Genomic DNA, 17,958 nt, shown 5'->3' with positions numbered 1-17,958 from the left:
CTAGGGGGTGGGGGCCTTGGTGGCGGCGGGCTGGGCGGGTAAGGGCTGGGCGGCGGTGGGCTGGGTGATCGGGGCATGGGTGGTCTGGGGCTGGGAGGCGGCGACGGGTCCGGGCTTGGCGGCGGCGGCGGCGGCGGCGCGTCTGGGCCAGCTGGTGGTGGCGGAAGTGGCTGAAGCGGCGGGTCTGGCATCTCCGGTCTTGCTGGTTCGGAGGGCACATCGGGTCCGAAGGGAAGCCCTGGACTGTCAGGCAAGCCCGGGGAGGGAGGCGGTGGGGGATCCGGCGTGTTGGGAGGCGGGTTTAGCGGTGGGCTGGGCGGAGGTGGCCGCGGCGGCGGGCTGAAGGGCGGCAGGGCGGGCGACATGTACTCCATGTTCGCCAACGAAGGACACTCCGTAGCGGCAGTACGGAAGCGACAGATGTGCACACGCAATGTATCGGGACGGACCCAAGCACCGCCGTACACCAGGAGATTGTAGGCCGTCAGCGTCACCGTAGACATGCTACGTACATTGTTAATGTACTGCACCTTGCGATCCGTGTAGGTGTATGGAGCTGCGGGAGCTACGTTGTCCTGGGGTTGCATCAGGGCATGTACGGGAGGGGGGAAATTTTTGGGCTAAGTCTCAGGTGCGGGGTCGAGGAAAAGAGATTGACACGGGCTCAGGGGCGGGAAGTGCGGAGTTGAACATGGGCAAGAGAACGGAAAAAGACAGGCCGCGGGCTTGTAAGGACGGCAGAGCATAGTCTGTCGGGCTGCCGGGGGGAGAGACAGGCAGACAGACAGACAGATAGACAGAGGGACAGACAGAGGCATGCACGCATGCATGCAGACCGACCGACAGGCAGTCTGAGGTGGATGAATAGTCGCAATCCTCCAGGCATCAGACAACGGACGGGCAGACAAACAGGTACATTTGCCCAGACTTTCGGCCACGCCATTAAACCAGTGCCATGAAAGCGATAGTTCGCTGTCCCAGTCGTCCCTTCGTTCTATTTATAACTGCAGATCCGGTCCAACCTCTTCCTTACTTATCATGACCTCAACCTTGTGGATGTGCATCCTGAAACCCGCACACGGACAACCCCGGCACACACAGTTACGCCCCGCACCACGGGGGTCCTCCCAGTCTGGCTGCCTACGCACATATGCACAGATAGGCCTTCGCCCACCAACTATGTGGGGGATCAGCTCGCGAGGCCTTTTCTGGTACGGAAGGATACAACAAACACACACACACGCTCTGCCTAGTTCTTTTAATGGCTATGCTTTCATCCGTTGTCCTCCGTTGGCCCCTCAGTCCATCCTTATCACTCATGCACACATACATACATACATACATACATACATACATACATACATACATACATACATACATACATACATACATACATACATACATACATACATACATACATACATGCATACATACATACATACATACATGCATACATACATACATACATACATACATACATACATACATACACGCAGGAAGACAGAAAGCAGGTCTGGATTTTGTTTCCTTTTTACCAAAAAGCATTAAAGCACAAACAGACAAACCACCTCGCCTCGTCCCCCGGCCGCGACTCACCATCGTCGCGTTGACTTCGTGAATGTTGAGCCGGTTGGCGTAATTAAGGTTGATCGTCGTGTCCGCGCCCTTCGGCACGCGCACCGCCATGTAAAGGTTTTTGCCGGTGGCACCGTAGTTTGTCACCCAGTCTGGCTGGATCCGAATAAATACGCCCTCGCTGGTGAGGTAGGTGGCGGGTAGTATGAAAGTCCGCCCGGTAGCGATGGGCAGAGAGCCTGAGTTGAGAGCTCCAGCGTTGGGGATGGAAGTGATCCAGCCCATGCGGGATGCCTCGGCGGCGTTGGGACATGCGCTGCCGCGGCCCATCGCAGTGGAGTAGTCCTCGTACTCGAAACCACCTTGCCATGAGTGCCACAAGCCTGTGCGTCATAGGGGATGGGGGGATTGGGGGATTGGGGGGCGCCTTTGAAGGAATTTGGGAGGGGGGAAAGGGAAGTAGGAGATGGAGGTGGCATGGGGGCAGGGTGAAGATGAGGTGTAAGAGTAAGTGGAGGAGGAGGCGGAGGGGGGTTGAGGTCAGAAGGCGGAGAGAAGGTAAAGAAAGAAAGACGCTATTACCATTAAAACGGTAGCAGGTGGGGAAAAGGAGGAGGGCGTCTTGACGGGGGAACGCCGGGGCGATAGCTTCAGCATGGGGTCGACTGGGCAGGAACCAAAATTAGGAAACGCGTCGGGTACTTGCCGACCCAAAGTCACCAGCAGCGGGGTTTACTTCAGCAAGGAACATCTCAACATGACACTTTCAGTCCGAGCCCCACAGTTCCCCTTCGATGATCTCTTCCGCAACCACCCGCCGTTCCACATAAACACCTGATGAATATTATATTATATTATTATTATTACTACTATTACTACTACTACTACCATTATTATTATTATTATCATTATTATTATTAGTGGTAGTAGTAGTACTATTACTACAACCAAGCCGCACGCACCGTAGTTGTGCAGGATCTCTTGCATGGCCGTTGCCCAGCGGTAAACACCGTAGGATGTAGTTTGCAACCACGTTTGCGTGCCGGGCAGCAGCGCTAGACCCGACCAACTGCAAACACCTTGCATGGCAGGTGGCAGAACGTATGTGGTGTGCGTGAAGCTGTAGAAATTGTAGCCCGGCAAGCCCGTAAAATTCTTAGCGGCAGCATCGGCGCCGTTGGCTATATCATACCAGCTGCACGTGGACACGACGCTAGAGCACGGCGCCGCAACTTTAATCACCGTGAACCTCGCCGCATCAAACGTGAGCTTGCCGTACGAGCACTGTGCGAACTTTTGGGCGATTCCGCCGTTGCCGTCCCAATCATCACCCAGGAAGATCGTCCTCGCGGTATCTTCCGTCAGAGTGGCCGGATAGCCACAAGCGGAATAGTCGAGGATGATGACTAACCGCCTCTGGACGATGCCAGTGCTGGGCAACGGTACGACATTCGCATCTTGAAGAACCTGCGTGTTGGCTCGCTCAATGCTCGCGCAGAAGCCGGTAGACGAGCTCACAGAGCACCTCTGCGGGACGGGACGGGATAGGGTTTGGGGGGTTTCAGGAGGTTGCTGGCTGGGGTGAGAATGAATGAAGTGAGCAGCAACAGCAACAGCAATAGCCCTAGCAGGACATCAGCGCCAGAGGCGGACGTGCAGCAGTACCAGTAAAGGTAGCAGCAGTACCGGTGAGGTGCAACTTCATAGAGCCGGTGCCATTTGGACTTCTAGGATAGGTATGCCTGTGTACGCCGGTGTGCGTCTTGCTACCTAGCAAGTCAGGACCAGGCCCGCTGCGGCGTAGGGAACAGACTGTGGGCCAAGCAAGATCTCAAGCCAAATCTAATGAGTCGGCCGAGGGGAGCAGCTGCTGTGGGATTTGCGGATTCATGGCTTGGGCCATCCCTGCCCAATTCCTCACGAATTAGCTCTTCCGGTATAGCACAGGGGGGGGATGTCAGGAAACCCACAGGCAGCGCGTGCAGTTGACAATCTAGATCAACAACAGTTACTGTTATCCTTTCCGCTGCTACTTTTGCGGCGGCGCTTGGTTGTTGGTTATGGCGGTTGGTAGTTGTTCGACCCTCCTTTGGATCTGGAGATGCAAATCATGAAATACGTCATGAGACGCATTATAAAAGACATCCTCCCTCAGCGTGGCACTTTCAGTTTTTTGAGTTGTAATATACCATGGCGTTTCAAGTTTCCCGCGCTCTCGCACCGTTCCCTTCCCATTGCCGTCCCTCCGCTCGTCGTGATGTTCAATGCTTGCAACACGCCGAAGGCGCCCGGTACGCCCGACTCGCCTAACTGCCCCACTGGCCACTGAGGAAGATTCCTATGTTATATTTTCTGTGGTCATTTCCCAAGGTCTGTCCGTTCAGCCAGTTCGCCAGGCATGCATACCCAGCCAGCCACAACCCGACTTACAAAGGCGACCTGGGCACCAACTGAAATGGCCTTGTTTGCCACATCGCGTACTGGCAGTTTAATGTCTTTCGTGATGCCCACCAAGTTTCCATCATCGCCGCGGAGTGCGTACTGCACTCCCCCGAACTCGTGAAGGTTCACAGCCACCAGCTGCCCAGAGAACACTTGCTGTCCATTGCCGCCGGTATCTATCATGGTGCTTCCGCCGCCGCCATTGCCGATGTTGGCCCCCACAATGCCTGCATCAGTACCTGTGGCGTCGACGGGTTCCGGAGCAGCAGGGTCGGTGGGGCCGGTCGGCTCATAGTTGGTGTTGCTGCCGTCTAACGGCCCGTACAAAGGGGGCGGCGGCGGGTATTCGCCGCCACCGTACAATCCGTATGGTCTGCTGGGAAGCGACGGCGGCCAAGGTGCGCCTGGTTCGATGCCGGTGCCGGTACCGCTTTCAGGGTAAAGGGGTGAGTTGGGAGGCGGCGAGGAGATACCGGAGCCTCTTATTGAGGGTGACCTGCGACCGCCGCCCCCAACTACAATGCTGCCGCCACTCTTGGCCGGGGATGATGAGGAGTAATCCTCCCCCTCAAACCATCCGCTGCCGACCCCATACTCGGAACCGAGGGAAAAGCTCACGCTTCCAGACGACCAAGAGTGAGCTACTGTGTTCAGATATGCACGTTCGGGGCAACGAAGAGCAACAAAAGAGAAGGTGGTAGGATGAGTGTTCGGCTTTGGCCCTGGCCCTTGCTGGTAGCAGCAGCAGCAGCAGCAGCAGGCCGGCCGCGGTCTGACCCGACGGCACCTAAGGAGGAAAGGATTCCATCGACGGATGATACAGAACCCATGCACCTTTAAACCTGGTCACTGTGCACTTTCCTGGTTTTGACGATAAGTTATGTTACTCACACCAGGCATTGAACCACATTGACCTCACCTCGACCAACTTGCAGGAGCAGCAGCGCTAAAAGCGCTAACCGTTTCATGTTCGAACAGTAAAATTACTGGCTAACAGTCCATTAGATGAAACAGCAGTCCTTGACGAAGAGGTAGCGCTGACTGAGCTGGCGTCCCGCTAGAAGGATGGCCTGCAGGATGACTGCTGAGAACGTCTATATATAAGACGGGTATGTTTCTCCGGATCAGATGTTGTATGGACAGCCCAGGCACTGTAAGGCCTGTCTACCTTACACACCTCAGACTGGAGTGCGATGTGTAACCCCCAACTATTGCCCAACGCTTATCTATAAGCTGTTATTATAAATTATGCAGGTATTTTTAAGTCCGGTTTGTTGTACGCCAGACGATTCACCGTAGCTTCCCAGTGAATGGCCGGTGGGCTCTCGACCGTCGCTATATGCAGCAGTATTTGCTGCAGACACGACCGACACGTGGCAAAATAAATATGCGGAATCAGACACTATGCAACAGGCTTGCACGACACAGTGGCACCTTCATGTGATGTGACATCATGTTTCAAATCGGCTTTTAGTAATAACCTAAATCTAAACATAATCAAACATATTTGCGGAAGCTCCCACTATTCGTCCTGGTGCGGTTGGGGGAAACGAGAAGCAGCAACTGCTGCTAACAGTAGTACGGGGCACTACGAGTGCTAGCATTCATCGTAAATTTCAATGATATCTGATTAAATTACACTAATCATTCATTTGCATCATCAATTGGAGGCGCTCCTGGATAACTTACCACAACGGGCGACAGACTAACTGCGCGGCAAGGCGGGCTGTTCGGCGGGCGCGTTTTGCGGAACTTTATGAGTACTCTATCTTGCCCCAATCATAAGGCAGTGCGAGTGGCTCAACAATTTTCATCATTTGTTGGGCTGGTAAATCTGGAAGGGCGCAGGGCTGCGAGGCGCTCGAAGCTCTACGGAACAACCAAATGCCTAGGGTCAGCTTTCAGCACCAGCCGCTTACCACGAGGAAGTGACTGGTAAACCAAATCAATTTATCCAATCATCCAAGAAGTTCCTAAGAGGGCTACTTCCCGGGAAAAAGGGAAGCTTCTCGCTAGGCTCCAGGCTGCTGAGGAACCTTGGCTTTCGAAAACCTGCATCGGTGATTTACGGACGCAACACCCCCCCCCCATACATGCGTTCCTAGCAAGCGCCCACATGGCGTGAGGCTGGGCTGGTATGGGTCGTTGAAAACAAATCGCATAGATGCCAGCAGCGGAAACTAAGGTCTGCAACATCGTGCAAGCGCCATCGGCTGCATAGGATCACATCGGAAACCTTCCGTAGTTGCTCCTCGTTTGACTCGCGCAGTTGCGAGGGGCCTACTTCCTATCATCCCGGCACATACAATTCAAATTCTCATGGCGGATTGTTGCCGACGGGGGAGTTTCCCGGCGTGCCTTGCTCGCGGCGCCATCCAGCCGAAAGAAAAATCGTACCTCGCGCTTAGCTCCTAGTTCCGCAAGCGTCGAGCAACAGCTGCATCCTTGCCGTTAGTCAGCTATTTGCATATATACATGCGTATGTGTGTGCGGCCGGCTGTTTCAATCGCGTGTGCAATGCACAGGGTTCGACACCCCGTACGGGGCCCGTAAGTTTTTGGCCTTTTTTCGGTATCCCCGTCAGGGCCCGTAGGACTTTGCGGTGGCTCCCGTAAGGATTTTGGGGCGCGAAGCGCCCCGTACGGGGCCGCCCCCGGACCGGCCGAAGGCCGGTTACGGTGGCTCCCGTAAGGATTTTAAGGATTTATAAGAGGCCACTGTGCATTAAGAGACGATCAAACCAAGGCGACAACTTCACAGCAATCAACCAAAGCAAAACACTTTGCAACTACTTCTCTGACTTTACGGATAGGAAATGCATACATATGAAGCATCAGGAACATGTTTAAAGCTCGGTTGACCCTGTCCGTGTGCGAGCTCACACCCTTGAAACTGTGCGCCACTGTAAGAGCAGCAAGGGCCACATAAAACCGCCTCTCCCGTTAGTTATTTCCAGCCCACTACTGATTACTCGTACGCAGCCTTCCCTGGTGTTACAGATCTGCGGCGAGAAGGCCCTAAGACCTGAAAAGTAAAAGTTATGTATTGTGAAGTTACGTACTCGTACTTGTAATGTTGCAGGGTCTTGGGGGTAATATATTGCAATGCAATGCAATCTAATGCACATACACACACACACACAGACACACACACACACACAGACACACACACACACACACACACACACACACACACACACAGACACACACACACACACACACACACACCGCTGGCAAGTGTGTGTCGCTTTCGACGAACATCATGGGAGTTGAGGTTGGAGCGAAATGGAAGACGGATGGAGTCGATATAATAGTGGGAGGACGCGAGTTAAGTCCCCGTGGCGCAGTTGCGGAAGCTTTGAAGTTGCAGATACATATGCGTAAGGCGCTGCTGGGGCCCCGTATGCGTGCAGCGCGCGGCTCACTTGTGCATTGCTCACATTGGTCGATGGCCTCCGCTGTCCTAGTGCTGTGGGTGCGCATCTAACTACCACACGGACCTGACACACTGCGCCAATCATCCTTCATCAAACGCAGCTAGGATACGACACAAGGTGCCCACAGCGCCCAGCTGCTGGTCAGCCACGCCACTCTCGCCGGAAAGGCACGCCAGCTGATATCAAGGACCTGGCACAATTGTGCAACATTACGTGGTTGGTTCACATAGAAGTGGGCCTGCCTATAGCTGCGTAGTGCGCGTGTTTGTTGACGAGGCCTCACTGGTCCCCACTGGTCCGAACTGACCTGATTTGGTGTCGCGGTTGAGTCGGGTCGCTTGGTGACCTGTTCAGATCCACCGTTGTAATTATATCCCACTCAGGATCCGTTCGAATCCGCCGTAAATGAAGTTAATTCAGTATCCGTTTGTATTCACTGTAGTGATACTAGCTTAGGCATGGCAGGTCAGATAGCGAATAACAAATGGACGTTTCCGAGCTAGAAGTACGACGTCCTGCGACGTCGCACTTCACTCCAAGGAAGAGCGCAGCTACCTTGGATAGCAGAACCATTTTTCAGGCAGTTTTGCCTTCATTATTCCTCAAACACATTTGCCGATATTTTTCTATACCTGAATTGTCGCTGAGATCTCGCCTGCGAACCATTTCATGTGTACGACCTTGTACGATGCGTGCGTGTGAATCCCGATCCGAATTTATAAGATCATAAACGGACAATTTTGAATTTTTAGACGATGCAGAAGTATTGCCAACGTGGCGGAAGCACCGCTTGGCAACCTCTGGACTGATAAGTCTGCCGTCCACCTTTTTCCCAACTTTTCGACTGACGTAATCGCGCCAGCCAGCCTGATATGAGCGTGCCTATTAAGTGTCAAATCCACTTGGCAGGTGGGATCGAAAGACCTCGCCGCTTGATTGGCTGTGAGCCGGCTTATCGACTACTCAACAAGGAAAACATGGCAAAGCGCAAAAAGTATTAGCGAGGGCCCGACAGCAAAATAACGAGTTATAGAGACGAGTGGTGCAACATTAATAGTTTCAACGGATAAAAAAAAACGTATAAGAGTAGTGTAACGGCTCATGCTCGTTAGGATGGCGATTGTTTGGACGCGCGTTCAGGAGGTGGGGGTTCGATAAACCTGGGGGCCTCCGTTTCACTCTTACGTTAAGATATTTTTTGAATGCGGCTTCACTGCCGAGGAAGGATTCGATCAGGCGAAACACAGTCTTCCGTCAGCTCGACCCTTGCGTAGCCGTCCTGCTGGGAGCTTGCTAGCACATGGCTTAATGTTGTACCTATGCTGCCATTCGCTATATCCGGAAGGGATAAAACGTACGGCATGCAGGAGCTAGAAGTTTCCGAGTGTGTTAGGCATACCGTCGCTTATGTTAATCCACGCAGGAAAACTCATACTTCCTGCTTTTCACTTCTTTTCAAGAAGAGAAAGGAGGATGGGGATGGAGCTGCTGGGACGGTGAGTGCACAACAGCTGCTCCGCTTCGCAGGGAGTTTAAGGTCGTGGGTGGGGAAATGAAAAGAGGATTTGCCGAGGCCTCTGGAACCATCACATAGGCCGAGTGATGGCCCTGGTGTGGGCGAGTGAACCAGCAGCAGCAGCACGTGGACACGAGCCGCGTGCGTGTGTGCGTGTGTGGCCTCGGTGGGTTTGGAACGGCTGAGCGCGCTGGCTGATTGGCGAGATGCCAAGTTGGTGTTGCCCTCCTAGGCGGCTGGCTTCGCCTTGGTTGCGGTCTGGCAATCCTTTATCCAAACTTGCCCCTGCCTGCCTGCCTGCCTGAATGCATCAATGCCAATCTTCGCGTCAACAATAAAGTGCCATCTGCCGGCCGGCCTGCTGCCACTCTGCACAAAAACCCCCCAAGCCCATGCCCTGGAACAGGCATCTGCAACATTCATCTGCCGTCTTTGCCGCTGCGCACAATCTTACAACCGCGGCGGTGGCAAACCACAACCGAGCGGGTGACTACATATCGTACTGTAGCCCTTGCTTCTCCTCGAAAATTTTCTTTCCTCAAATATCGATTTTGTCACCACCAGTACAGTCCTCACCCAAAATGTATCGCATCAACAGCATGGAACGGTTCCACACCTCCCCTCGATTTGGCTCACAAGAAGACTCCGCATTTCTTTCCGTCTTCTTCTTCTAGCAAGAAACAAGCGCACTTTAAGCGCGCTATCGCCGAAGCACGACGCCCCTCTTCCTGCGACATTGCTCACATACTGTTTGTTCGCACGCAGAACAATCCATGTGCAGTATGTAATATTCGCCTTATGCAGCAGGTGTGGGTGTGTGGGTGTGTGTTGCAAGTATCTCACCGGGCCTGACACTGGCCAGGGGCTGCTGCCCAGCCCCAACGGAAAGACCGCCTAAGCACTCTCCCACGGACGGGAGTGTGAGGGGCGTGAGGGGCCTATGCCCCCCCCTAAGCAGCCTACAGCCGCAGGTCCGCTAGATCCGCTCTCTCCCCCGGGGGCTGGGAGGCGTCGCATGCTCTCACGAGTCAAGAGGCTCCGTCACGCGAGTTTGCGTTCACTGAGCCTCTGAAACACGCAACAAGACTCCTCTCCCTCCCCGGCCTGATCCGGCTCTTGGGGTGAGGGTTCACTCCTAAGACACAGAGGAAGCCCGGAAACCCTGTACAGACCCCACCCCTCCCTACTACGGCACGAGGCCCTATTAGAAAGCTCACCCGGTCTCTCACCCGATTCTCCGTTTACGTGTGTCTATATGCGAGAGAGGGCGCCATTTAGCGGAGAGCCGCACAATACAGAAGAAGAAGGAAAGGAGAGAAAGTCACAGTTGGCAAGACGTAGGAGGAGAAAATAGCGTCCGGAGGGAACGATTGAGTTCCGATCATAGACCAGGTAGATAGATATATAGATAATAGATAGATAGACAGACAGACAGACTCGTCAAGTTGGCTTTGGTGGGGCTTAGCGATACTCCTCCGCAACACAAATATTAGATAGGACCAAAAGGACACAACTCTTTCGCATACATATCAAATGCATACACATCAAATGCATACATACATACATACGCGGATATGCGTGAACGAAACACCAGGTCCATATCCTGCCGCCTCCCCTCCCTTCCTACCCCCCACATTAACCTGTTCCCCTCCAAAGCCTTCCTAACAACCTTCAAAGCGCATTACTACCCCACCGTCCCCCCAAGATACATCACTCTATCCCACCCAACCCCACACAAAACACATGCACAATCAGACACAGACATACACACACAGACAGGCACACGCACAGATAGACAGACAGACTCACAACCGGCAGAGACGCACACGCACACACAGACGCACACACCGTGTAGCTCGCTTCTCGGTATAAAGCTACTCGTGTGCTTTCACCATCGCGGGCTTTCCCTCATCGCGGCTCCGAAGATATTGACACACATCGGGGGGAAGACGTCCTATAAACATTAGTACGGCGATTATTAGTCGGTGGGCTCAAACGTCAAAAAAGCTGCTGAAGGCATCGCATCACACTAAACACAGCATTATGTCTTACGTTCGTTACTCTGCTGGCCAGTCAACTTGTCATTAACAAAAGCACACAGGCAATAAGACGTGTTCCATAACACACACACACACACAAACACAAAAACACATACACACACATACCCGCACATCTGGTGATGATGATGATGATTGCCCAACCTCGCACTTGTGATCATCATCACACCATTTTCTTCTCGGGGGGCTTTCACCACCCTCACGTGCACGCCGTACTGCTGACTAAATTTAAATACGTATATACCTCCGCACACTAACACATGCGCACTCACGCAGCATGCTCTCTTCCACTACTATATGATGCACACATACAGACATGCAGACAGACGCCGGCACCAAAAGCAAATGCGAATGAGAGAAGAAACAGATATCACAGAGCAAGAAAGAAAACAGGAACCTTTACAGAAAAAAAGGACAATCTTGGCCGGCAAGTGATGAACGGCGGCTGCGCCGCAACATGAAACCTGTTCTTAGGGTGGAACCGGCGGGGCCCGCCGGGCTTGCATGCCAATATGTACTCGCGCATGCACAGCGGTGCACCCCATCTCGCCTCCTTCCACACTCCCCCGCCGCTGCACTCAACCACAAAAACAAAACAAGACGACGACCGGACCCGGAAGCTACTACGTACCTACCGCATCCATCCATCTCTCTTTCCTATTCTCTCGGCCTCCATCCATCTATCGCTTTCTCCCCGACACACATCAGTACACCTGTATGTATGTATGTATCATATCTGATAGTGCAAGATCGCGATCCAAATTTAACATAACAAACAGAGAGCATTATTTGCAGTACTTTCGCAGTCATGGTAGAGTGCCTTTGCAGGTCTATATCTGTCTGTCTGTCTGAATGTCTGTCTATCTGTCTGAATGTCTATCTGCCTGTCTAACTATTTGTCTGATGTATGTATGTGCATACAAAGTCCCATACCTTGCACATGGCCCCGATGACCGGTCAGCAAGACGAACCAATCCAACCCTTTCATGGCGCAACCTCGGTGCACATCCGCGTGGGCCTGTCCACCAGCCGTAACACCAACATCCCTCCATGTGCAGCGCCCCCACCGTCACAGCAACAAGGCCCGCGTGGTGGATACCATGAGGATGCTTCATCAAGGTTTTCATGGAGTACGACACAAAAAATACCGTACATTGTAGTACAGTACGACTTACGTTGTACGGTGTAAGAAGAACTGCCCGCAAGTAAAATGTGATGTGATTAACACACACTCAGTCCACTCTAATTCCTAAATGCATACTAACACTTTATTCCTGATACCAATTTTACATTGAAAAGCACATAAGAACATCGCTCCAACACGCGGGCAAACGACGTACGCGCCACAGCCACAGCACAGCGCCACGGCTTCAGCTCAGCTACACACACACACACACAAAGGAGACAGTGGCAAGCCAGCCATCCTCCGTGGGTGCGTGCATCTGCCCGGCCCGGAAGAGCGCCCGACAGCTGCCTGCCGCTGCCCATGCACACGGCCATACGAGGCTGCTGCTCCACTCCAGCCTCAACTCTACCAAAGCGCCTACCCCCCTTCCCCCAACCTTGCCCCAACCGAGCCCAGACCGGTTCATGGCCGTTGTTATTCGCTATAGCGCTATCCGGTGGTCCGCGGAACCGCACCAAGTGAGACGCGACGCCACCCAGGAGCGGTTCAGAAGAACATTTGTCAAAAAGTGGATTGGGCGCCGGTTGGGCCGAGATAGGGATACCGGGGCCGATAAGACCCGTGCCCCGTGCATAAGGCGGCCCCATCCCTTACCCCTCCTCGGCCCCGCCGTGCGCAGAGCCCTCGCCTTGCCAGCCCGTCACAGCCAGTACTGCAGTACATTCGGCAGCATCAGGTATTCTGTAACGCTCACAGCGTTTTGGAACAGTTACCAGTGAGTCAATCTCCGTCCGTCAGCCAACTTGTCTGTTAATCTACCTGTTTGCCTGTCCGTCTGTGTGTCTGCCAAGTCGTCAGTCCTAAAAGGTCCGTATGTCTGTCGATCGGTCAGGGAGTCCATCTGCCATCCTTGCATCTCGCTATCAATCATCTAATAAGAGGTAAAGAGAGAAAAATGTCTGCGTCTGAATCCCCAGCCCAATCAATTATACATACATACATACGCATATACACACAGGGGTGCATGTGTACAGACATACGCAAGACCGACTAGTGCTGTGCGCACCGACCCACCCCGTGCGCGTTGCTTCGGCCCTGAGCCCCCGGCGTCCTTCCCATGGTGTAGTCCATGTCGTACATACACACGTACATACCCACATACATACGTATGGACGTATGCACCAATCGCAAGCACAGAAAGCGGAAAGCCCCGTCCCAGTTGCCCAGAGCCCACTTGCGCCACCTCCCTTACCCATTTCCCCTTCCGGTGTTAAGCGGAGCGGCGAAGAGACGCGCACATGTGCACACACGCAACAACACACACACCTCTGCAGGAGGTGCAACCCCAGTGCGCACATGCACGACATAGCAGCACAGCATGACATGCGATCATGCTCCTGATGATGCTCCGGTGTTGTTGTTGATGCTCCAGGTGGTGCACGTGATGGTCATAATCATCACCATCACCATCATCATGGTGGAGATCATGGCGATAACGACGACGCTAGCTGACTGACACTTGCACATCAGTGCACAAGTCCATGCACGCCCGTGCCCGTTTGCGCGCCTGCATGCATGTCATGACGTGCAGTATCTCTTCCTTGCACATACACATGTCTACATGTATGTATGTATGAATGTATGTGCGTATGTATGTACGTATGTATGTACGTATGCTTCCATGCACGGGTGCTCGTATGTATGTATGTAAGCTCCGCGGTGGACGATGCCGGGCCGAAAGGCTTTGGACAGGCTCCACTTGTTTCCGTGCCAGCCAGTTCTCCATGAGGCCCCATGAGGCCCTCTTCCCTCCAACCCGCCCCTCCCCTCCCCCTTCCATTCCTTTCCCAGGGCCATGGCCACTTCGACACAAAGCGCACCCGTTCAACCAGACGTCTGTCCCCCTCTCTCTCTCTCTCTCTCTCTCTCTCTCTCTCTCTCTCTCTCTCTCTCTCTCTCTCTCTCTCTCTCTTTAAAACCAACTGTTCTCTCCAAAACCCGCCAAACCAGCAAGATGGCCAAATCCGCCAAATCAGCCAGCCTGCGTGCCAAACTTTCCCCTCACGCAAGCGAGATAGACATACACATATACACACGACGCGTGAGTTTCATAAGCATATCCCTCTGTACGGCACGTCACTCATCACTGACCCACGCCAGATTTTACCCGCCAACCCCCGACCCACCACATACCCCCCCCCGCACCACACCGCATCACACCGCATCATGGCGACGTGGTCGGTGTGCACTTCAACCACATCGCTCACCATCACCCTGTCACCTGCCTCCTCAACTCCGTAACCACCTCACCTACTACCCCTCCTCTGCAAGGTCCAGCACTGCTGACAACTCCAGCAACTCCAGCAAACTGCCAACCCACTAATAACTAAACCAGTGATGTCGAACAGCCGCGTTCTTTCTCTCTGTAGCCCTCTTTACCGACCCCTTTCCTTCCACCCTCAACCCAATCAATCCCCACATACAAAAAAACGTCATCGTCATAAACGACACCCCATGCCACTGACTGCCCCTGCCCGGAGCCCACCACCACCACCACCACCACCACCACCAGCACCGGCACCAAGGGGGGAGGTCGGCCGGGTGCGGAAGCCTCCATGAGAGCTGCGTCCATGAGAACCAGCCCTCCCCCACTTTCAGCGGCATCAGGGCTGTCCGCAGCTCCCAACCTCCCCAGTTCAGACTGTTCTTCCACAGGGCGCATGGCACGGCACACACACACACAGACAGACAGACAGACACACATGGATGATACATCTTAAACCCCCCACATCCTTTTCATTAATTATCCTATTAATGATAATGATGATAGTGATAATGACAAGTATCTCCAAACCATCCTAAACTCTCACTCTGCCCGCTACCCCCCTACTACTGGGCCCAACCGCCGCTCCGCCCCTCAGTGCCGCCCCTCCCTCCCTCCCTCCACGGGTCCAGACAGCCGCCCCGCCCCGACATTTCCCCCTAGTCCCGACCTCGCCTCAGACTCCGACTCCGGCTCTCGCTACAGTCTAGTCGCTACAGTAACTGGCCAGTTGGGTGTCGGTGGGAGATTCACTGGCGGAACACCCTGCTGGCGGGGCCCCACGTGGCTCAACGACATGTACGGCATAATCAACGACGTGCATAATCACGTACGCACAAGCAAGTAGACAGCGCAACATCAGCATCAGCATCAGAAGTTGCAGTTCTGCAGTTGAAGAAGAAGAAGAAGGAGAAGAAGGAGAAGAAGAAGTTGAAGAAGCCGCGATACACAACCCCCCTGCAAGGGTGGGAACAAGGCTGTGTGTGTGTGAGTGTGGGCGGCAATGGCAATGGCGTAACGACGGGCGGTAACGGCAGAAAAAAAGTATAATCTGAAGCACAGGCCGTGCGGTTTTCCACACAGCCGGACAATGCAGTACGATGATAGCAGACGTCCTCCTCGCCACCTTGCGAAATCATCCCCAGGTGTAGGGGATGACAAGAAAGTACCCCTATTAGCCCTGTAGCACTTGTTACAGGCCGGCAAGCTCCAGGCTCCGACTAGCGACTAGCGCCACTGGCTGGCGTCACTCATGTCTCCATGCCCGTCCATTAAGCTTACCAGGTGGACCAGTTGGCAGGAAGCGCGTAAACGGGAGATATTTCGTCTCAGGACAGCGCGGCCGGGAACCACTCCGACAGCTGCTGGTGCTGGTGCTGCTGCTGTGGGGTCACCGACAGGGCCTGCACTGGTGGTGGTACCTGCGCCGGCAGTAGCAGTCGCAGCGCAGCAGTGCCCGGCGCGCACTTCTGCAGAGGCAGCAGACGCCCTCCGCCTTGGGGTTGTCCAGGGGGCCCGCTGACACGACGAGGGCGCGGGGGAGGCGGAGGCATTGCGGCGGGGCAGGTAATAGGTGCGATGGCTGCGCCGCCGCTGGCTAAAGCCACCAATTTCGGCTGGTGATGGTGGAAGATAACCTCAGCCGGCGGGGAGGTAAAGGTCTGCCTTAGGAAGGGCGCATGCAGAGGTACAACATGTGGCGGCAAGAAGCTTGGTGGGGACGCATGTGGGGCTACGCTCGCTGGAGCCGGTCTGCTGGAGCCGAGTCCGCCGCAAAGCTGAGCGATGCGTGCATCGTATTGTCGCCGGGCGGCGCGAAGCTCGCCCAGCAATTCCTGCTCCAAAATGTCCAATTGAATAAGCTGGTGTTGCAGCTGTAGCATGTTGAAGCTGCCCAGACGCGAGGCCGAAACTGCCTGACGTGTAAGGTCCGCAGCTGGCAACGGCCTGCCCGCCAACGCGGCGATCCTCTGGCCCGGGGGATCCAAAATTCGGTATTGGTATGCACCACATTTCCTTACTTGTGGGATGCCATGAGCAGGAACCTCGGGAAAATCATCGTCAATGTTCTCAGGAACTGTAAAGGTGTCGCTGGTGTCAGATCGCCTCGCTTCACGTAGGCCGTCGTCTGCAGCATTTGAAGCCTGGTCAATCCCTTTCTCAGCTTTCGCTAGCTTCCTTGCGAGAAAGGAGTCGCCATCCTTTTCTTCGCGAAGCCGTTTGCGTCCACTGCTATCCTGCATGCCTAATCTTGACCCCTCTTAGGTATATATTTCTGCAACCTCAATCCCCAAGAACACGAAACAAAAGAGAGAAATCGGGCAAGACAATTTGCTTGAGCGCTATAGGCTCATATCAGTTGCGTAGAAAGCGAGATACGGACATTCCTATGCGAACGTACTTATACTTAATAGCATGGCGATGGTATTTGATTAGGCCGGTACGGTGAAAGTAACCGTCACGCGTTAGGGCTGTTTGCACTGAATCGTGGGTCTCATCTTTGAGCTCTAAACTAAAATACGCTTGCGCGAAGAATATCAAGTTGCGCAATTTGTGACAAGAATTTAAACCTCACTTCTTCCTCTTTCAGTCTCTGTCAAAGGTCCTCACAGGGATTTTGAGCTGTTCGTTGGGACAGGACGTTGACGGACAGGCGCATCGATGTAGTTCCGACTTCCGAGGCTGGCAGATGCTTCACTATATATAATTACATTCAAACATGCGTATCTTACTGGAGCTTATGTCGTTGTGATTAGATAGCAAAGTGTTGAACCCGACTGAGCAGTCCTCATTTTGTACAATTTCATCCTGCATTTTCCCTAAAATATTCATATGTTTCCTTTCATGACGTATCATCATTGCTTTACTGCTTCTCATACGGGAAACCTATGACTATTTAATGGAGCAACACCGCTAATTGCACATTAGACCCGATACATCAGTGGAGCAAAAGAACTGTGCATCCCAAGATACTTTACAAAACAAAGGCCCGGCAAGGGGCTAGAAGACTGCATCAACCGTATGATGTCACTCCAGACAACACGTGGCAGAAGCACATTGCTTAAACGTCATCGCGTGATCCGTACTCACTACTAACTTATTGTGGGGAAGGCCATTGCGTCTGCGACCACACTCCCGCGGTACCCAAACCCTTCAAAGACAATTCCGATCAGCCATTTGGCTGTTAGTGGGAGGGCGGGTGGGCCGCTCGCACGGCAATCGAGTAGAGAGTACGAAAATAACCTAATGCAGTCATCGACAGCAGAAAACGTAAGCCTCCAGCCTCATGCCGACTCTCTTACCTACCATTCATATTCTCTACCTCGTTCCCAAGACTCCGCCGCGTTGCCTCTAGTTCGGCTCGTGCCACAGGTAACTTCGCTCGTCGCTACTTTGCCATTCACCTTCGCCTCCACCCAGCCTCTGCTTCTCCACAGAAGCGGCGACCTCCTTCGCCGTTGTACGCCTCGTCTATGCGAATCC

The 17,958-nt window shown here is 53.7% G+C and overlaps 2 protein-coding genes across 2 annotated transcripts; one reads left to right on the top strand and one right to left on the bottom strand.

Moving 5' to 3' along the window:
• Window positions 1–2: 2 nt before the first annotated feature.
• Window positions 3–4,200, bottom strand: vmp39 (metalloproteinase, extracellular matrix glycoprotein VMP39; the record flags this gene model as incomplete). Its single annotated transcript, XM_002953086.1, has 5 exons — window positions 3–198; window positions 370–575; window positions 1,597–1,958; window positions 2,538–3,147; window positions 3,994–4,200. Coding segments are annotated over 5 exons (1,581 nt in total), but the record flags the coding sequence as incomplete, so codon positions are not given.
• A 3,192-nt stretch (window positions 4,201–7,392) lies between these two features.
• On the top strand, window positions 7,393–13,668 carry VOLCADRAFT_93899 (uncharacterized protein; the record flags this gene model as incomplete). Its single annotated transcript, XM_002953161.1, has 6 exons — window positions 7,393–7,491; window positions 9,735–9,776; window positions 12,832–12,927; window positions 13,004–13,019; window positions 13,487–13,500; window positions 13,585–13,668. 6 exons carry the CDS (start codon window positions 7,393–7,395, stop codon window positions 13,666–13,668), a joined length of 351 nt encoding a protein of 116 aa, XP_002953207.1.
• Window positions 13,669–17,958: the final 4,290 nt, after the last annotated feature.

Source organism: Volvox carteri (genome assembly GCF_000143455.1).
Source record: "Volvox carteri f. nagariensis unplaced genomic scaffold VOLCAscaffold_34, whole genome shotgun sequence".
In the NCBI taxonomy this organism is placed as follows: Eukaryota; Viridiplantae; Chlorophyta; class Chlorophyceae; order Chlamydomonadales; family Volvocaceae; genus Volvox; species Volvox carteri.
The sequence above is the reverse complement of the archived record's forward strand: the minus strand, read 5'-3'. Positions and strand labels throughout refer to the sequence as shown.